This window comes from Nelumbo lutea, chromosome 7 (genome assembly GCF_056320005.1).
Source record: "Nelumbo lutea isolate HS-2025 chromosome 7, American lotus-T2T, whole genome shotgun sequence".
Classification (NCBI taxonomy): Eukaryota; Viridiplantae; Streptophyta; class Magnoliopsida; order Proteales; family Nelumbonaceae; genus Nelumbo; species Nelumbo lutea.
In genome coordinates, this window is record NC_142690.1 from 24013625 (window position 1) to 24035547 (window position 21923).

General features: G+C 36.9%; 1 protein-coding gene across 3 annotated transcripts; it reads right to left on the reverse strand.

The window, feature by feature from the left end:
- Positions 1 to 181: 181 nt before the first annotated feature.
- LARP1A (LA RNA-binding protein) lies at positions 182 to 17224 on the reverse strand. Of its 3 annotated transcripts, XM_088956021.1 has the most exons (16): positions 16946 to 17219; positions 16418 to 16838; positions 10457 to 11036; positions 10062 to 10224; positions 9496 to 9586; positions 9168 to 9239; positions 8382 to 9052; positions 7678 to 7747; positions 6983 to 7087; positions 6503 to 6843; positions 6084 to 6224; positions 5901 to 5964; positions 3889 to 4034; positions 3526 to 3630; positions 467 to 737; positions 182 to 375 (listed from the first exon to the last, which is right to left on the reverse strand). In XM_088956021.1, the coding sequence occupies exons 2-15, from the start codon at positions 16817 to 16819 to the stop codon at positions 491 to 493; spliced, it is 3198 nt and encodes a 1065-aa protein (XP_088812147.1). In that variant the 5' UTR covers positions 16820 to 16838; positions 16946 to 17219; the 3' UTR covers positions 182 to 375; positions 467 to 490. The 3 variants fall into 3 exon arrangements, 2 of the variants coding, with proteins under 2 accessions (XP_088812147.1, XP_088812146.1); XR_016102541.1 differs by adding an exon at positions 5081 to 5141 and having other exon boundaries at positions 182 to 737; positions 16418 to 17224; XM_088956020.1 differs by having other exon boundaries at positions 182 to 737.
- Positions 17225 to 21923: the final 4699 nt, after the last annotated feature.

Genomic DNA, 21923 nt, shown 5'->3' on the forward strand with positions numbered 1-21923 from the left:
GCATACCAAGATAAAAGTTTGACTTAACTTGGCTTTCTCACCCCATTTCCAACCATGGAGGATTGAAGTTAGAGTTTTCTATTCCTACATAGCTTTTTCACATAAATTATGAGTTCAGCAAATGAAACCCCGTGCATTGTGAGGGTACAGATAAAATACTGAAAAAATACACAGAAAACCATGATAGAAAATGACCGGCGAAAATCCAGTCTATTATTGGTCAATTTCTGCGAATCCCAAATACAGGCATTATTGTCTTTTTTTTATCTTTTTTTGATTTTCTTCTTTTTTTTCCTTTTTCTCGTTTCCCTTATGTACAATCCGAGGAGAAACAATTGATTCATCACCTCGCTAAGGTTGCAGGACTTCCAAAATCTGCACAAAAATGCCCAAAGGCCAAACAGAATGAACTCACAGTTCCTCACCCGCATGACGTTCAGCCACCTTCGTAAATAGGTAATCTCACCTCTTAAACAGAGCATTGATTTGATTAATGTGCTGTCAACTCAAGCTCCCTTGCCAAGTTTGACCTGTTTTTCCCCTGCCCCAGAAATGGTGTTTCCTTTTCTCTTTCGGAAGGACCACTGTTATTACTGCTACTGCCTTCCCGTGCTGCCTTCTCCTTTGCACGGAAATCATCTAAGCTACGGTACTCTTCCTTTAACAACCTATCCAATTCCGGATGCTTCTTTAGAGGTGCTTTTCCATCACGTAGCTCCCGATAATGGTGGAAAGCCCTGCAACATCACTGAAAAGTTACGATCACAGCATAACTAGACTACCGACACAGCAACGGTTGCTGAACTAAGCAACATTAGTAGAAGCATCAGAGAGTAGAATTTACATCACCAAAAGAGAAATAAAAGCCCAACAAAACAATGAGAAAGTAGAGCAGAATCAATACTAGAAGCAGAATCTCATTTAAAGTATTCAATACTAAACGCAAACAGTAATGTTTGCATTGTACCAGTAACAAATAAAGGAAAAGAATGATGGTCGTTGCTAAAAATAATAGTTACTGGCAAGTCGGAAACACCTCCGTTGTAGAAGTAATGAGGATTCTGGAGTATCATGTCAAGAACTTGTGGAAGAAAAAGGGATGACAAAATAGTGGTAAACTCATAAAAGGATTGGTAGTAAAGATTCTTCAAGCAATTTTCATGGAATCATGTTGTAGTTACTAATTGGATCTTCAATTTCTTTTCACACAACATTGACAAGACAGCGACAGTGAAGACATACATGTAAATGTTTTTCTGCTGGTTAGTTTTTTCTGGTATAAAAATTGCATCGATGTGGGATTTTCTTCTTCTTTTTTTTTATCAGCAACAGAAGATGTATTTTCTAAACCACCCAAAGCAAACAACTTCACATACATCAAAGCCACCCCCAAATATGGCAGGATTCCTTAAACATTAAATTGAACATTCAAACATATAGGATTAACTGGGGCTTGAACACTGCATGACAACCAATTAGATCAGATGTTCAAGACCAGCTTATCCATACCAAAAAGAAACGTTTAATCATGGAACGTGTGAGAACTTGAATATATCTACAATATTCAAGCATTACCTCGTGGCCTCGGGGAAAAAAAGATTTTTCATCATGCAGCTAAATGTGATTCATTGGTAAATAATTTTCATTCAGTAAAATAAAATATTAGAAATCAAATAATAGTCAACCCAACCTTGAACCCTATTTCACTCAAACCAAACCCAAAACAGTCACTAATTCCTCAACAGCCACAACTTGGGTTAAAATGGAGCCGACTTAGGCTTGGCATCACATAATGTTACAAGTGAAAAAAGTGAAAATGTTATAGTAAAATGAAAATTTAAAAAGCTTATATTATATTTAATGGTACTTAAACTGAAGACTGCTGACAAACTTGTTCAGAGATAGACACATGGGGTTGACATAGCATTGGCCAATGGCCATAAATAGGGTTCAACTATGATACTGGACATAGCATTGGCCATAAAATTCAGTTTTTTAGCCTTTAGGGCCTTAACCAACAAATCCCTCATAAAAAAGCCTAAAATTACCAATACTCCCTCAGTTTATGCTCTCTTTTTACATCAATCCTACAAAATCAGTATCAGACCACCTATTAGACAAAGCACCCCAGCAACCCTACATCACCGGGCCAACCCGATCTTAGGGAAATTAAATCATCCAATGGATGTAAAACTAGCAACTAAGAAAAGAACATGAAAGAATAAGTAATACTCATAGAAATATAGGAAGAGCAAGTAGTAAAGGCAAGAAACACGAAGTATAGAAAAACAACATATTCATAAGAAAAAGAAAGAAAAAAAAAATTCAGAAAATATAAGGCCTGAGTCTGAACCCCTATTATTGTTATAGGAAAAGAAGAAAAGAAAACGGTGGAAGAAGAAAATGGGTTGATTAGACAAATTTTAAGTTTTTTCTTATTCGTTGAGGTTTTGAAGTCTTTGAGGGAAGACAGCATTTAGCAACATGTGTTCATTAAACCCTAACAAATAACAAAATAATAAAAAGAAACAAAGATATGAAACACACAAAATGAACATTCTGGTTTAATGTTTATTTTATAATTATAGTCAAGGTTTAAAGTACTGATACACCTGATACAGACAAACAGGCATACCAGGTATTTTGATACAACAAAACTTCTTTTTTTTTTTAATTTTTTTCCCAAAATTGGATAGGGGGTTGATCGAAGGCATGCCTACCCACTGAAAATGCTCAAATTCCCAAACCCCTTGTATTTGTAGTATCGGTGGCTTGCCAATACAATATGATACACTCAATGTGTGGTGTATCACGTTGAAATTTAGAATCCCAAAAACTTAGTATAAAAGCATCTCATAACACCATGTACGAATATGGTTTCACAATTAGGCAAGGCAAACCTCCAAGGGCGCCTTGTCGCCAATGTGGCGTAACCTTGACAACTATGCAGAAAGAAGAAGATTCGGGTCCCCCCATTTTCCATGAAACTTTACTATATATATTTTCTAGTTATCAAATGGAGAGGTTTCTGAAACCTTCCATGCCACAGGACCTAAAGTGGACAGTATCATCCACCTAACTTACCAGACGGGTCAAAGAGCCAGGTTGATTTGGTATTGACCCAGGATAGATTAAACCAGGTCTGTGGTGGTTTGCCAGTCTATGGTCTTACACAGTCATTGGAATTCAGACACAAGTTGTAAAATATAAAAATATGGTGACTTTCGTAGTTCACAAATCCTGGCATACAAGTCCTAGTACAATACTTGGAATCTTGGACAACTATCTTATTTTGTTTTCCTGATTATTTAGCCACCATTCTAATTCAAGTATAATCAGGGAAAATTCAAGCATAGTTCAGGAGTTAAGGAAAACATAATTTATTCTGATAAAATGTAACATCCATCCTTGCAAAGATTAAAATAAATTTATAAGAAGAAATTCATATAAGATAAGAAAAGGGGAAAAGGAAAAAAAAAATAACATGAGGGAAACAATAAAAGGAGATAAATTTTAAGACATTACCAGTATTTTTCAAGACCATAAAGATTGCCTTTATTGTAGAACTCAAGGGTAAGCTGTTCAAAATCCTCATATAGGTCATCTCTGAATTGCTTCTCCAATCCATAACTGTGGCAGTTTGAAATAGAATAAAAAAAAAATCAATGAGCTTGGAATAAAAAAGAATATAGCACCTCCTTTTCTTCTCAAAAGTGAAGATAGGCAATGAAGATAGGCAAACATACATTTCCATTTCTTTTTAATCAAAAAAATGATAAATCATTTAGAAAACAACAGAATAAAAAAAAAAGAATAACCAGGGGCAGAAATGGCTTTGACCTTCCTCAACTCCAGGAGCTTTGAAGTAAATGACTAAAGATAAAATACCTGTAAAACCTGAAAAGGCATTCTAGTCCATAATTATACTTGGCAGCAGCATCTTCCAGTGCTAATTTGCGGAACTCATTGTACATAGAAGGAAAAAACATGTTTCTGAGAAAGAATGACCAAAACCGATAGAGTGTATTCATTTCCTGAATGCAAAAAAATGAAAATATATCATTAATGTGAACCACGACAATCCCAACAATAAAACTAGACAAAAAAATCAAGTTAAAAGAGAAGCCAAGCATAAGCACCAAAAAATAAGAAAATAAATGTCAAACTACACGTTTGTTATGGAAGCACATTGTGGACCAGGCCGGGCCATGCACCCAGGCTTTCCCGTATAAATCAATAAAATTATATTTAACTTAAAAAATAAATCATCAGTTTTTATAAAAAAAAAATACACAACAAACTATATATACTCATCATACATATATTAATTTATTAACAATTTAAGATATACCATATATGGTATAATATGAAAACTAAATATATGGTATATAGATATATTGAATATACATGTGTGTGTAAATATGGAATACACACACACATATACATCATAACTTTACGGGCTGGGCCGGGCTGAGCATGCTTAGAGTTCACTTAACCCAGACACAGCCTGCATTATGTGCATTGTGCAGGCTTAGTCCCGGTCAGGCTGGGCTGATTCAGAAATGACATGAATAACAAATGATAAAGGTAGTAGTGGTGGTGGTTGCAGTAGTGGTAGTATTAGTAATTTTATGTTGGTTGCAAGGTAGTTGTTTTTCCGTTTTTTGTTTAGACCACCATGGTTTATTAGTTTTCACTTATGAGGACAGTAAGAAGGCTAAAATTTTATGGAGTTCGGTGCCATTCGCTGTGGACTGGAGTATATGGAAATAGCAGAACAGGTGCATCTTGGTTTCTGAAAGGTCTCTATCTCATCAAGAATTAAAAGATACTTAAAAAGATGATTTCGAAGACAGGCTTCTGCTTTCATGGGTTTAGAAGATGGACCAGGTTCAAATTTTGTTGTCTAGCACCATTTATTTTGCATTTGATTTCTTTTTAGTAGATCTCCATCACCAATAGTCTGCATCTATTTTCTTTTTATTGAAAAGTTACTTTTATTATCAAGAAGAAAATGTCAAGAATCATTTTTTCAGTATGCAGATCAACAATCAAAAGCATGAAAATAAATGAAGATTACAGCTGTAATCCTGGTCTGCGACCCATGAAACCAGATTCTCTCTTCCTACTCTCAATGTTATCTGCAAAAGCATTGAAAGATCATAATATCCATCTGAACAAGTAACTCATTATAAATACCCAAGTATCTTGCCTCCCTAAAGGAAGATATAAATATACAGAGGACATAGGAGGAGCATCCACATTATGAGTGAAACTATATGACCTTCAAGGTTGTGCAACTATTTGATGTAGCCCTATTTTAATCTATTTTCTATTTAACAGGTTGTGCAACTCAACAACTCAGCCGTTTTTCCTTTAAGGATGAAATAGGTGTATCCTGGTGCACTGATTGGTACCATCCCCCAGAAAAAAAGTTCCACTGATTTCTATGGTGCGACTTCTTAGGGGTATGATGAGTCGCACAAGTGCAGACTTGAATTAAAGGCCCAAAGTAAGAAACAAAAATTAAACCTGGGAACCATCGCCCCATCTATGTACTTTTTTCTTTGCCTACTTTATGATATATGATACATAAAAATCTGTATTTGCATCCAGTCCATCAATCCCCAAACCACATCTATTTATTTTGAAAAAAAAAACACATCTATTTATAACCCTTAACTTCAGGGACACTTCACCCAAGATCGTATCAGTGAAGGATCATAGAGAAAAATTGATCATTAACCGTTACTGACAATTAAAACCATACCATGCACAATTAGTGCATGTATACATCATATAAATTCTGCTAGACCAACAATTATCAAACCTCCATTTCTGAATCAGCTTAAGTCCTAAAAAAGGAAGTTGAAGAACAGCTCTTCAGGATATAGACCTACCTCACTGCAACCAATTCCCAATTTCTTTCTGTCATTTAAGCAACGTTTATGGAACTTCAGGTACCTGAGTTTATGAAAAACCAAATCAGAACTCCAAATATTGGAAAGTTGATGCCTTAAATACATGTTTCAATAGTTTACTCCATGAAATCACAAGCTGATTATAGATATATCCTCACTTACTTCTGCTGCCTGAAACCATTTTCTTCCAAAAGTTGATGACTTGGATGCTGAAATGGGGGGAAAGGCTTTGGCATAGAGCCCACAGGTGGACTACCAGAAAGATTCCCATGTGGTGAAGCACTTAATTTTGAAGTCATAGGACTGTGGAATTCAATATTATCATAAAAATGCTTTATTGTTAGAGTATCTGTACTGATTTGATAAGAAACATAACTAAACAAAAGAAAATTACACTAGATAAAGACAATCTATGGGAATAATGCTATGGAAACCACACTAGTTGACAGAAACCAGAAAAACTAGTCAATCAGTTTATTCAATGCTAAAAAACATGCATAAAAGAATGCTCAAGGATTGCTAAACAACTCCCTAAACCATGGTCTCCATAGCATTACCCTAAGCATTGGTACTTTGCTCACCCATGACTTTCTGGGGGTGTTGACCCAAAGAAAAATCCCACTGAATTGCTCGGAGGACTTTCAGATATGATGCCATGACGGTTACGACCATTTCCATGTGCCCTAAAATTGCTAGGGAATAAGCGTTGTTTATGGGATGACTGTTGCTTGTTAACACTTTTATTTTGTCTCCTCCGTGAATTAGCATGGACAGGCTCTTCGGAGCCATAGCTTCCAGTAGTATTTCCACCGACTTTTGAATTTGATAAGACAGGTGCAAGGTTAGAGGATCTAGAATCTCCATCTCTATTCTCTAGTATGGAGTTATTTCTTCTGTTCTTAGACCGCTTTGCCCTAAGCTCCTGCCAACGATAAACAGATTAAAACCCTATATACCAACAAGTCCAAAGTATTCAGTTTGTTGTTGAAAGAGGAAATGAAAGAGAAGATCTACCACAGACACTGACAAATAACACTAATATTAAAAGCATGGCAACCAACTTGTTCATAAAAATAAAGGCCATCATTGATTGCAGAAGCAAGTTCACTCGAGATGGGTTTTGATTCTCCTGCTCCAGCTTTATCATCTTCACCTATCCTTATGTTCTGCATGCCAGCCAAGAAAAATCCAAGTGGGTATTGAATTGTTAAGAGAATTAGCTGATAAATGACAGCACACCTAGTAACTATTTGAACAGTGACCTTAGATTTGCAATTAAATTTAAAGAAAAGGAAAACTAAAAACACATGCAAGTAATTGGAAATTGTAAATGGGGAAAAAGTGTGGCACAACTAAACCTGACATGTGTACTCTTCTACATGAAGTTGCAGGAAGTTTGATATACCATTTTTAAAGAAGGGCAACCATCATTGTAAAGATGCAAAAGGAATGATGTACCTGAGGGCATATACAAGCCAAAAACAAACAAGCACAAAAAATCCCACTAAAAGAAGTTGGATATACATTCAATGGAATGAAATTGAGACTTGACATACTGACACAGTCGGAATGGGAAATAAAATAAACAGCTTTGGTTGTTCAGTATGTTAACCAATTGTGCACTCTTGACCCTTGAAGGTGTATGAACAATGTAATGATAATCCCACTGATACATGGGATAAAAATATCAAATTGGAGAAACTGCTTAACAGAAGAAGATATTGTGAGCAAAAAATTAGGCTAGTAAAAAGCTTACCTGGGTGACAATTATAAGCCTTTGAACATCCTGATCATTGACATCCATCTCATCATCATCATCATCAATCCTTAACACAACAATACATTTGAAAGATCAAAAAATAGTTAGCAAAATCACATTATATGTATAGTGCATGAGTATGAAAAAAGTGAAGAAACGGGCAGAGATCAATAACTGAAATTTCATTTTTCAAGAAATACATTTTCATATGATTGTCAAGGCACTAAGGTAAATCTACATGGCAGGAAGTATCAAGTTGACTAGGAACCATGCCTAGGCATTGCTCAGATGATGATTCCTCCAAAGAAACTTGGAAAAAAAATAAAGCATGATTCTATTGTTCAAACAAAAGATATACAACAGGCCCTTTTACAAAGAGGTTCTGTACACCGTGAACAAAGGAAAGACAGAGTATTACCAAAAAAGACAATGAGCCTGTGAAAATATAGGCATGTCTTGAGGGAGCTAAAATATGTGGTAATGGAGTTGAGAATTGACCACAAATGGATTTTTAATCCTTTTTATTAGAATTCTACGTCACCAATTTCATGTACCAAAGAAGATTATGTTCAAAAGAAAAAGCATGATTAGCAAGGATATGCAAAAGAATCAACATATATAATTGCATAACTCATACATTGTTAAAATTAATGGACACCTATAGAAAAGGAGAATCCAACACAGATGGATCTTGTATCTACCTTCTACTAGATGAGAGATGATCCTTCCGAATTGTTGTCTGCTCCAGTTCTAATTCTTCATCAAGCATGAAAGTGTTCTGTTCACTCGTAAACCCAGAATGTTCACCGGTATAATCGCTTGACAAGCCACTGAGATTCAGTGTGGTCAACTCTGGTATCATATCCAAGCCATGATATTTATGATCAGCATAACTTACAGAGTGTGCATCCCCTCGTGAACATTTAGAGCTGACACAGCAATCAGTGTTGCTATTCTTCATATTGGAGATGGAATCATCTGAATTCTTGTCTGAAATACATCTATAAGTGGTCACTTGTTCTGAATTGATTTCTGAACTTGATTCAAAAGTAAACATCCTACTAGCATCCCCAGTATTTCCATGGAGTTGTGTTTCACTGCCAGAATGCACATTTTCAGTGTTGCTTTCTGAATTACTGCACTCAACTTTTGAAGTACCTTTGTCTGAGGATAAGTGGTCCACCAAACTTTCACTACCCAATGGAAATTCCATGCACCCCTCAGATGTGCCCCTTTCATAAACATTGCCTTCATTTAACTCAGTATTCTTCAAAGAAGCTGCACCCTTCTCATCAGATTTTGAAGAAAACACATGCTGTCTGTAAGCTGGAAGCCACTTTGTCCAATCATCACGTCTCCGTATCTTGTCACCCTACCAAAATACCAATGACCCAACTAAATGGAAAGACACAACAACTAATTGAAAAGTGCAGTTGAAAACACCACGAGACCACAACCAAAGACCAATGAGAGTTAAGATATCTTACCTGCACTTCAATGATAGCTGAGCTCCGTAATGCATCCAGAATAAAAAGTACATTTGTAGTCATTTTCTTAACCTGTGAAATGAAAAATAATAATAAAGCATCAGATATTGTGGCACTAGTGATATCACAGGATTAATATTACATCATTATAGGTAAGAGAAAAATCATCATGTGGAATAACTAAAAACACCTTTTGTCCCTTTCAGATAGAGTATAAAACAATGAACTAAGTGATTAAATTGAAATCAATGCAATCAGATATGATGGCTTATAATTGCATATGCATTAAAATACACCTGAAATAAAACACGATATTTTGAAAACATACCCTATTGAAGTCAGCAATTTTGGATATCAGAACCCATCCTTGGTCATCCATTAAGGAAATCAAGTAGTGGTCCTTCTGCAAATTTTCATCACTGCAGAAGAAGATGATGATGAAAGAAAAAACCATTATAAGAGAAACTTTGGTCTATATCTGCAAGTGAATAAATAATAGCAGCAACATATAGACTATATGTATAAAGATTTAATTGTTTTCAAATAATGGAACCTCCATGTGTTCCCAACGTACTTTTTCATTAAAAACAACATCAAAAAGCATCTAGAAATACAAAAGAACATACATGGGTAAGACTACAAAAAAACTTCCCTCATCAAGTTGTAGGAGGAAGGACCAACAGCCATAACAACCAGCACACTTAAACAATATATAAAAAAAAAAAGAAAAAGAAAAACAAGTTCAAGACTAAGCTAGCACACCCATCATATGCATGCCAAACTGTCAACTTAACATATGTGATAGTACATGGACATTTATATATAATAAAACAATGAAGAAAAACCACCTTCCACCAAAAAGCATTAAAATTAAATGTCTCTAGGATCACTAACCTGAAATAATACTCGATTTGTTTTACTATATTAGCTCTCAGAGCTACTGTCTCAGGTGTTGGGATGGGAAAAACATGATGTGGAGGATGTGCAATAAAACGAGGTGGAGGTCCTCTAATTGTTTCTGGAGGTGCAGCAGGAAGATAGTACATAGAAGCAGGACCTGTATTGGAGATGCAATGCAATTAAGTAAGCACATAGCAGATAAAAGAAGGAAAAAAATAAATTCCCAATAAAGGACTCTGGAGAACAAGACATCATTAAAAATAGATGCTTAACGAATGTGAAGGAATAAAAGAATGACAAACTGTCCCTAATGCAAAAGAAACAAAATAGAAAAAGATTAAATAACCAAAACTAAAAGGTATTGCAGAAAAGTAAGCTAGCAATTTCACCTGCAAAACCTGGACCATTTATGAACCCAGGAGCTGGAGCAAAAAATGGAGGTGGTGGCCTTACAAAAGCCCTTGGTCCAAGATTTTGTTGCATATTAATATTGTCTCTAGGATTAAATGCTCGTTGGTGACGCCATGTATGTGCAAAACGGCCACCATGTTCTTGCATATTATGTCGTCGATTTCCAAAATTGCCAGCATATGCATTGAGATCTCCTCTTGGTGGTCCTGATGGAGGCTGAAAATTTCTGTTAGCATCAATACCACCACCATGGCCTGGTGGAACAAAAGCCTGTATGTGGGTTTCACATCCAGATTTTACCATATGTGGCTCTACATTGGGAAACGGTCCAGGATAAGGCTGGTAAGCATACTCATGGATAGGGATATGTGGCCCAGGTACAACAGCATGAAAAACAGGTGGCATTGGTGGTTGGTGATAAGGTAAGGGTATAGGAAAAGGTGGAACACCATTTGGAGGAAGGTTACGCTTAGAGCCTACTTTGTGATGATGTGGTGGATGCTTATGGGTAGGACTAGTGTTTGCAAGCCCATCTGGTTTCTGTGGCCCAAATGATCCCTGATAAAAAGATACCAAACATACGTCAGATAACATTCAACAATAAAGATGAGAAGAATTCAGAGAGTGAGGAATAATCGTCATTGTCATAATCATAGAGCCTTATCCCAACTATATGCAGTCGGGCTACATAAATCCCATTTCACCATTGCACGCCTACTAAGCTCTCCAGAAATAAGTATTAAAATCTAAAAAGTTTCAGGCAATCAATTAACAATGGAAATGCACTAATTCCAATATATAATTTCTAATGTCGATGTGATGATATTTTGACTCCTGAAGCAGCCAATTTTAGGCACTAATGAAAGTGCATATGAGTTTAAACCATTACAACAAAATAAGCAACACCTATTTCCCCAACAAAAGGCCATGAATGTAGATCCAGCTGAGGAAAGAAAGAAAATTATACCATTCCCACCCCATAACTTTACTTTGTAAAATGATGAGATTAGTTGCACTATGATAATGTAATCGTGAGGGTTGTCCATTAAGCCATTGACTCAAACCAACTCCTGCACCATGATGCACATTGGAGTTCCATTGATTCCACATAAAACATAAGAGAATTTGGGGAAAACATTAAAAAAAAATCTATTTTAAAGTGCCAGGTTGCACATAACTGGTTTTGGAAATCAAATGGCTTCCAGAAAATTTAGCTGTTGCATGAAAAATAACCTTATAATCTTCCAGAAGCCATTTTCTAAAGCAATGTCAGGCCAAGGCATGACAGGTAGTTGTTAATTTCAGAAAACTCGACTAAGTTCAAATCGAATTTTGAGTAGCGAGTTTTTGAGTTGAGTCAAGCATGGGTAGCGTAATGTATCAACTTAGCTCATCCTGATTACACCCCTATGCCTAGTTGTCCAGACAAGCACCTAGGTGATACCAAGGTTTAAAATATCAATATGCAAGATATGCAAAAATTTGTGATAATTCATAAATAGGTAATTGAGGATGGGCATCAACATTTTAATCCATTAAAATGTCCAAATTCTCAGTATTTATCATGTACAAGACCTTCAATACCAATACAAAACAAATGATACAATGTGATATGTATCGATACTTCTTTATAGTTAATGTGATACTTATTGATGCATTAAACCTTGGGCAATAAGAATTTTATAAAATAAATAACTATTTTTTTATAAGTAATAAAGAACTAGACTTTGGGAAGGTCCCTACTCTCCCTAGTTTGATATACCATTATGCTTACTAATTGAAAGAATAGCAATTCTCTTTATTAAGAACATTAATTTTTTATAGATGTTAAGAACATTAAATTTCCTCTCAAAACATGAAAGATCATCATATCTAAAGGATAAAAGTATTTTAGATATATTAATTCAATATTTTCAAAAGCAAGATTCACACAATAAGTATTCAATAGAGCATTTTCATATCAATTAGCAACTAACAAGGCTGTAATTTTACATGCTAAATATTTAAGATAAAAGTAAAAGAGAAAAGTACAAAGATGGAGCTACTGTTTTATTATAAAAAAAATGGTATAAATAAGTTAGATGTAGCAATATGAATAATGGTATGCATGATAAAGCATTGCCTTCTATTTTGTTGCATAGGTAGGTGCATACTCTCCTCAACAAGCGCATTGTTGATATAACATATAAGTAAAGGTGTTTAGGCAAGGTGCCCTTGGTTGGGTGACTAGTCACCTATGTGACGCACTGACGCCTTGACAACTATGGAGCTTGCACCTTTGATAAAATGATGCAAAGTCCATGAGTTGTTAGATAAACAAAAACCCATGCAACAACATTCTATGCATCTTCCTCTAGCTCCACCAAAAAGCAGTTCAAAGGAAAAAAAAAACAAGTTCAGACCTTGAACAAGGGCCAATAGCTAGCTCTAGTGCAGCCACAATGCCTGGTCAAGTATGAGAAAAATTGGATAATCCATCCATAATTTCCTCTAAAATAATCACCTACACCTGATTGGGTCAGTGTTTATGATTGAGTACCAACCAAAACTCAAACTTTGCATCATCACTTGTATTTGGATCATTGAGCCAGCTATCAACCAGTAAGATTTAATAATGGCATCTAGAAATACTCAAATACCTTTAAATTTACTAGTCAATATCCAAAGGACTACATGGATGGTGATCAAGTCTTTTATCCCTAGGGTCACCCCAGGAGGTTTGATCCATTAGATAAAACTCGTATGCTTCTCTCATCCCTCCCACTCTGAAGGATAGCAGCCCTCATACACCATCCCATAATCCTTCCACTTTGGGGTCAAGGATAGAATACCAATATGATTGTTTAAATAAGAAATAAAATTTTTTTGATAAATACTAAGAAATAAAATTCCAATAGATTTTTGTTTGTGGTAGTTAAATAAATCATGAATAGCTGTGAGAGAGTGGCACAATAGGCAACAACCAAGGAAGTGTTCAAGGGTGTTTCTATGGACCCTATGCTTAGAGGATGCAGGTGTTGACTGGGTTTACACAACAAAGACAAAGAATTGTTCAGAACTGGATTGTTCCAGCTCTTGATATGATCAAACCCAACATTATGGTTTCCCTTTAGGCAACCCAGGTCCCTCTAGAGTAGGTTCAGAACACATGAAGGAAGCATCATTTCATCTCTAAGTCCTATTAGAAAGAGGTCCTCTCTCTCTCTAAGAGCTGAGCTCCTAGCTCTTTTACAAGGTTAAAAGATGACCTACTCATCAGGTTGGGACTCTTTGTTAATAGAAGGTGATTTTAGAGGTAATACAGATGGATGTCTTTGGCTGAGAGTCCTGGCCTCCTGAACCTTTCAACTTCATGCTTAGAGATGCTAAAGGGACATTGGTAACTGCTGAAGTTGCTGAACTGAAAGACTTAAAGCTTTGTCTTTAGTTGTTAAAATAATTAAATAATAAAACTTTCAAGAATTTAGTGGTCTACCCAGCTTCAGTTTCAGCCATTATGGAGTTCACAACCTTCTTAAAATCATATTCACTAAAGGACAAAGTGATAAGCTTTTCAGTTCAGCATCTTCAGCTGTTATTAAACAGCCCCCAAGGCTATACCTTCCCTCTTGAACAGCTTATTCAGGTGGAATCCACATTCCACTAATGTCTTGATTAATTCTCTAGCTAGAGGGGTTACAACTTACAACCTTCCCAGCCCAGGAGAGAACAACCATCCCCTTCCATTTGGAATTGAAATTTACCTTTTCTCAGACAGACAGACAGCAACAGGGATAAGGATTCTTTCCTGTACTTAACGCTTGTCAGTTATCCATTGTATTGTAGTAATCCCTGATATATAAAAAAAACTTTTAATAGCATGGATCTCCTTCTACCTAAATAACCATTTTAATCAGCATTTCCAAACAAATGATCTTAATCAAACTCTCTTGATCAATGGTTATTAGACCTGTTTATAGGCTGGACTCCGCCCAGTCTTTACCACTTATAACAGAAAATTTCCAGGCCCAAGCCCCCAGCCCAACGCCCAACCCAAGATTATTGGGCCTATTCTTGAGCCCAAGCTCAGACCTAATATAAAGCCCAAAGACTGGGCCCAAGCACAAAGCCCAGTGTACATTATGCAATATATTAGTTCTATCCTCCATTTCCATATTTTTTTAACATGTTCCCATCCAATCACACATTTTGCACACCAAAAATATTGCTGCCCATGATACAATTACACACCTAAGTTCAAACAAAAAAATCACACTTCACGCATTCATAATATTATCTGGTTGGGTTTATATAAAAATTCCAAGCCCAGCCAAAAAAAATAATCAGGCCTAATTCTTACAGCCCAAGGCGAGCCCATGGTCCTCAAAATATGCTTGAGCCCGATAAAAACAGGCTGGGCTGGGCAAGCCCGCCAAGCTACCCAGACCATAAACAGGTTATTGGTTACTGATCATAAACAAACTTTTGTTTTGAAGGGAAGCAGGTAGATAATTCATGAGTATTAACATTCTCTAGAATCCAAATGATGACATCAAAATACTCCAATATTAAGAAGACAGAACTAGAATAACTATTTTCTTAAATGAGCTGACTCAGAGAGAAAGAATTCCAACTTTACCAAATTATGCAGTAGTAATTCATTTGATACCGAAAGTTGAACATCAAAGGATTTAAGGATCAGCTAGAAACATCATAATCACCTAAGCCTTGTCCGAACTATATACAGTCAGCTAAGTGAATCCTGTTTCGCCATTCTTCTTGTTCAGTGCAATAACCATCATTAAATTATTGGTCCTTAAATAATTTCTTATTACTTCTACCCAAGTCCTTTCCTGTCTGCCTCTAGCTCTTCTAGCTCCTTCAACTTGTAAAATATCACTTTTCCTAATAAGGTGTTGTAGATGGTCTTCTATGCACATGACCAGACCCTCTAAATCTACTCTCTCATTATGTCATCTACTGGAGCTATTCCTAGGTTCCTTTGTATGACTTCACTTCCAAGTTCCAACCCTGTCCTTGCTAGTTTCACCACTTATCCATCTAGGCATTCACATTTCTGTGTTCTGCCACACTCGTTTTTGGGGCATGCTGTTTCTAACGGATCATCTAAAACAGGATCTACTAAATTGTAAAACTGAGATGCCATCCAACACTGCATGTGGGGAAAGATGGTTTCATTGTCTTAGATTTTCTTTTGGTAAGAAACAGGAGGAGATACACAAGGCGGGGGGATAGCTCAGCCCCAGGAATCGCTAGCACAGATAAACAATAAATCCCTAGGGAGGGATATGGTTTCATTGTCTTAGATTTCAAATTTTCAATGCAATATCAGCAATTCAGCATTGCTTCTATATGGCATTGAAAAACCCTGCATCAGGCAAATTCTCTTCCTCTTTTTCTGGGAAGAGAACTTCATCCTAGGGTTGTATTTGTTTGAAAACTCCAATCTTTTGGATTAGAATAACAACAACCAAATTGGAGATCCCATTTGGGTTCGGTACCTTGGGTACTCCAAAGGTTATATTTGCATGCAATAGCCCATCTCTTGCATTAGAATAACATGGACCGAAGATGTAGATCCTATTTGGATTCTGGATTATGGGTGCTCCAAGAGCTACCTTTGCATGCAAAATCCAATCTTTTGCAATTAGAATAGAAACGATCATAAGGTAGATCTCATTTGTTTTCTAGATTCCGGGTGCTCCAAGAGCAACATTTGAAATCAAAATCCCATCTTTTGCATTAGAATAACAGCCAAAAATGTAGATTCTACTTGGATTCTTTTTTTTAGAATTAAATCCACATATTAATCCATTCATCCTTGATAGCATTCATGCAAACAAAAATTAAAAAATAAAATAAAAGCATATCTTCTTTTGATTTGTAAGACGAAAAGAATGTATCTAACGAGAGAAACAGAACGAAAATGACTGACTGACCTGAATAGGAGGTGGAGGTGGCGGCGGCGGAACAGAATCCGCAGTCTGAGAAGCAGCAGCAGGCGCTTGTTTTACAGCAGCATCAGAATTCTTTGGCAGTGCTTCAGCAAGTGCTGGCCAAGATTTCGCTCCCATCACCGGAGCCTCAGCTCCCTTCCCCTCAACTGGTTTCTTCCATGGTGACTTAAGCCCGTTCTGCTCCTTCTGATCATCACTACCTAAATGCTCTCCCTCATTCACCGCCATGACCACCTTACTCATATCACAACCCCGCGAATCGCAGTTACCTGAATTTTCAGTTCCTCCGCAGGTGAACTCTATCGAATCAACAGCTACAACGTCCCCAGGAGCCGATGAGACAGCGATACGATCGACGGCCGCCGCAATGGAGGCGGACTCCATCGCCGGGGCGTAATTTAGCCTGAAAACGACCTAACCGAATGAATCCTTTGCATTTACTATTTAAGTTTTTCCCTCTCCTGCGATCTTCTTAGATCATCCTCAGCCTATAACAGCGACGAAGCTTACCTCTTCGACTGTAACCATCATCACTGATAACGGGTTTCTACGTCTAGGAAATGTAGCAGGCGAGCTCCAGAGCAGAAACTTGAATGGTTTAGTCAGTTAGGGTTAGGGTTTTGGTTTAAAAGGCAGGATTAGGGTTTTGAGGGAGAGAGAGAGAGAGTGAGTGACAGTTGCAGACGCCACAAAGGACATCAACTGTTGAAAAGCGGGGCGAAACGCGGTTGAGGCGTTGAGCTAACCTTTTATATGAGACAGCGAGAGCCGAGAGAAGGGTTTTTGTTCAACTTCTTTCATCGATCAAAATCCTTTAATTAGACGGCGTTTGCTCCGTGCGCACTTGCGCGTGTGCTAAGTAATCCGAAGATGACACGTGTCATTCGTACATAGGTTGGTCCCATCAGTTAACCAATCGCACGCAGTAGTGAAACAATTGCGAATAGACGGAACGTGACGTAGGAAACTAGGAATTTATTATTATCAACTTGGATTACACCTTGCAACGACTCGCACTCGCACGTGCCATATTATAAATCATAATCACGTGCCATATTATAAATCATAATCAGTGTTGTGGGACTCGAACCGGACTGGCCACTCGGACCGTCTGACCCGGGACCCGGAGGCCATTAGGTTTTTTAATATTCCGGTCAAACTGATCAAAACTCTATAGAACCATTGAATTGGTTGTGTAAGTGCTTTTTTGCTTAAAGACTGAAACAAAAAAATATGCATGTTTTCATCTGATTATTTAACATTATGTTCCATAAATCATATACATTTTATACTAGAACTTTATAAAACAAATTTTTATTTTGTCTTTGAAAATAAAAAACATAGCTCAATAGTATGTTTTTTTTTTCTCAAATGAACTTGTGCCTAATCTAACCTATATTGAGAACAAGGTATATAATTGGATTATAAGTTTACCTAATCGTTGTGTTCCTTGGGCTAAAGCCCACAAATAAATTCTTATATTAAAAAAAAAAAAAAGTCCAATTAAAATATTACTCAATATCACCAACTAAGAGGTGGCTCACTTGGTATGTTAGCTAATTTGCTCCAACGTATACACGGATTTGATTTCTATTGCAAGAGGATAGACATATATAAAACTAAATCATTGCCATGGAATAACCGTATTAGTAGGACTATATGATATGCAGTCATCTAGTTAGTAGGGGTGTAAACGGATCGAAATCAAATCGGATCAGGCAATATTCGAATTCGGTTCGATATCTAACAGATATTGAAAATTAATATTCAAATTCGATTAAATATTCGAATATTCAATTCGATTCAAATTCAACTAATTAATTATTTTAGATAATTAATAAATATTTTATTTATATAATGTATATAAATATATAAATTATTTATAAAATTTAATTATTATATATATAACATTTACAAATTTTATATATTATATATAAGAATTAAATAATCGATCAAATTCATATATTTATCAAATCGAATTAGGTCATATCTGAATTCGAACCCGATTAGCTATTTGTTATGAATAGGATATCCGAATTTGACAAATTAAATATTCGAATGATCCAAATTCGATTCGATTATACCGAAAATCGAATTCAATTTCGGATTTTTGAATACCGCTTACACTCCTACTAATTAGCAACACTTATCTAAGGAGCACTGTGAATTCTCCCTAGAAAGGCAAATCGTGGATACCATTCACATTTAAACATAAATCGCAATACCTTTCATAGGGCATAAGACAAAGTAAATAAAGTAAATTGTGGTTTAGAGAGCAAATAAGTGTACAAATTATTTGCACGAAAGATATCGTCTCCCCTCAGATAATACGTAGTAGGAACCTACAAGTATGGGGATCAAAGCATATATGTTACTTATATTGCAACTTGACACATGTCCTCCTTAGAGCAACCTAGGGCCGCAAGCCTTTAACCACCTAAAGAATGTTCTAGATTCTTGATCCTTGCTCATGCACGAAGTGAGCCTTTAATTGCCTAGCGAATATTCAAGAATTCTTGCCCATGCACAAACTGAGTCTTCCCTTAGTCTATAAATATCAAGGTTCATGACACGAGAAGGGAACATCACCAACATCTATATCAGACCCAAGACCTTATGATTATTCCATTCCTTAAACCTCAACCATTTCATCAATCTAAGTAATTGAGCATACCAACCCTAGCACCATTCAGTCCAAATAATACATAGTAGGAACCTGTGGACATCGGAATCAAAGCATGTGTGTTCCCTACACCATCTTCAACGGAGCAACCTAGGGACTCAAGTCCTCGGCTACGTAAAGAATATCATGGAATCAAGGTTCAAAGCATCATTACATATCGGCCCATATTGACCGATACGTATCATTCAGGGACCCTTCCGATACCCTCCTACAGTGGGTGTATCAGAGGTCTGACCGGTTCAGGGGATGGAGGGGTCCTAGACCAGCTCCCCTGAACCAGTTTTGAAAACATATATATATAAAAAACAAGTATCGAAACGCCCGAGGCGTATCGAGCGTATCGATATTTTGAACCTAGTTTAGAATTCATGGTCATTTCTCTCACAAAAAAGTATGCCCTTAACCACCTAGGGAATATTCTATAATTTTTGTCCATGCATGAAATGAGCTCTCCACTCACCTATAAATAGCAGGGTTCATGACCTAACAAGAGATTATCACCATCATCCATATCAACCTCAAATCATTATGATTATTCCATTACTTCAACTTCAATTGTTTCATCAGTCTAACGTGAATTCCAAGGTTAGATCTGACATTGGCAATTCTAAGGTCTGTTTTAAAGGGCAAGTCTCTCTCCTTTTTTTTTTTTGGCTAAAGGGGGAGAGTAAAGAAATAACAGGTTTCACAGGTAGGCCTTGGAACTGACCCCAGAACCGCCAAGGCCAAAACCGACCTTCACATGATAAGTTCTTATTCCAAAACCTAAAACTGACTCTTACAGAGTAGGTTCTAAGTTCTGCCATGGAACTGAATCAAACCAATCCATACTCACCCCTATCTAGAATGTACGAGATAGTATTTTCCTATAATATTTAAATTGTTATCAACTATATCATTTAAATAAATAAAATATTTTTTTCTATTAACTTTATATAGTAGTTTTACTAGTTGGAGGATGTGGAATTTTTGAATTTAGACGAGAGATAGTTTTTACAAAGACTCTTGAATCACATGCAAACCCTTCCTATCGTACATATACAAATGTGAACTCCATATCAAATGAACATGCTGCAATCACATTTGTTGTACACTTGGTCTTCCTTCCCTTATATTGAATTTATGCTTGCTAAGGCACCTATGCACTAATATGTATGCCATGTATATCACCTATGTAGTCCTAAAAAATAAGAAATTATATGTTGATATTGACCATTTATAAAAATGAGAATGGAGCAAGTACAATGGTCGAAGACCTTGATTTCCTTTTCCAATATTACCCATGTCAAGTAACAAGCTTTTGTTTGGTATATATTGACAAATGAGCCTAATTTTGCTTTTACAATATTATCCATGTCAAGTAACAAGCTTTTGTTTGGTATATATTGACAAATGAGCCTAATTTTGCTTTTACAATATTATCCTCTATAAAAGCCATAGAAAAAGCAAATGGTATAAGATTATTTCAACATCAACATTTATCGAAAATGAAACTCCATGTGTTTCACTTCTTGGGTTTTGTTGATAATTAGAATTTTTGCGGTAATAAATATTGAACGAGAAAACATGCTATAGTCCTTCTCGGCAATGTTGTGTTTTTCCCCATCTAAGAGGTTGTTTCTAATCTATGTTATTCTCCTCTAATAATCATTTAGCTTTTAACAATAAATGCCATAGGTTTTAACTACATTACTTATTTTATGAAAAAAATTGTTATTATTATTCTATTAATTTTAATTATGGTTTCGACTTCACAACATATGTAATGAAATCGGGTTTAGAATTATATGTTTTATAAGCAGATTTTGTGTTTTATGTTTTCTCTTGTTTTTTTTTTTTGTGTGATTCAATTAATTTTAATCAATTAGTGTTTTGGTTTAACAATGGATTTTTATTGAATTAGGTATCAATTTTAGGGCTGCAAGTCGGGCCGGGTTAAGTCGGATTGAGGTCAACCCTAGCCTAACCCTAAGTTCTAAACATCGAACCCTAACCCAACCTTCAACACGATCTACCCAACCCTAATTGATGATGCGCGATCCGGCCGGTCTTAACTGTCAACGACCTTGCTTCTGAACTGAATAGCAGGGAACCTGAAACGGAGGAGATGAGGAAGCTCCGGGGGAACCCGGTGTAACGGCTCCGAAGCTTAAGTTAGAATCCTTCAAAGGCAAAATAAAACCAGATGGCGCAAAGTTTAAATACCTCCACTTTGGGGGAGTGGAAAGCCTTTTATAACCACCTCACGCACTCACTCCTAGACTCCTGTCAGGTCGGGAATGAGTATTTCCGTGCTTCTGCCAGTTCGGGCGTCCTCGCCTCTGCTGGGGCAGAACCGTCACTGCTCTTTTTGTCAGAGCCGTCTCTGTAACTGGAGGTAGCGGTGACAGGTGACGGTGGCAGGTGGCCATTTGTAGTGCGGCCGTCAAGCGTCAGATCCCAAGTCAGTCGGGTGCGCCACCCCTGGATACGGACTCCTTCGGTGTCAGGTACGGTGTGGTTCATCCAGTTCAACGCTCTGGAAGCGAAGTGCCTGGAGCGGTGCATGAGGCGGTCTTGAGTTCGAGTAAGGGGGGAGGTTCTGAACTATCATAAGACGGGTCAGTTCGGGTCTATGCTTTGTGTGACGGGGCCAAAGGGAGAGTTCGGGCTCCTCGTAGGGAGTTCGGGCACCTTGCAGGGAGTTTGGGCTCCTCGTAGGGAGTTCGAGCTCTAAGTAGGGGGTTCGGGCACCTTGTAGGGAGTTTGGACCGCTGGTCTCTACCCTTTGGTGTTTGTACCCTCGGTACGCTGTTTTAAGTGCCG

Coding starts and splice junctions, on each gene's coding strand:
- LARP1A (XM_088956021.1), bottom strand. CDS start 16,819: ATGGAGTCCGCCTCCATTGCGGCGGCCGTCGATCGTATCGCTGTCTCA. Junction 9,240..9,495: donor AAATTGCTGACTTCAATAGG/GTATGTTTTCAA, acceptor TTCATTTCACAG/GTTAAGAAAATGACTACAAA. Junction 5,965..6,083: donor AATGGTTTCAGGCAGCAGAA/GTAAGTGAGGAT, acceptor TCATAAACTCAG/GTACCTGAAGTTCCATAAAC.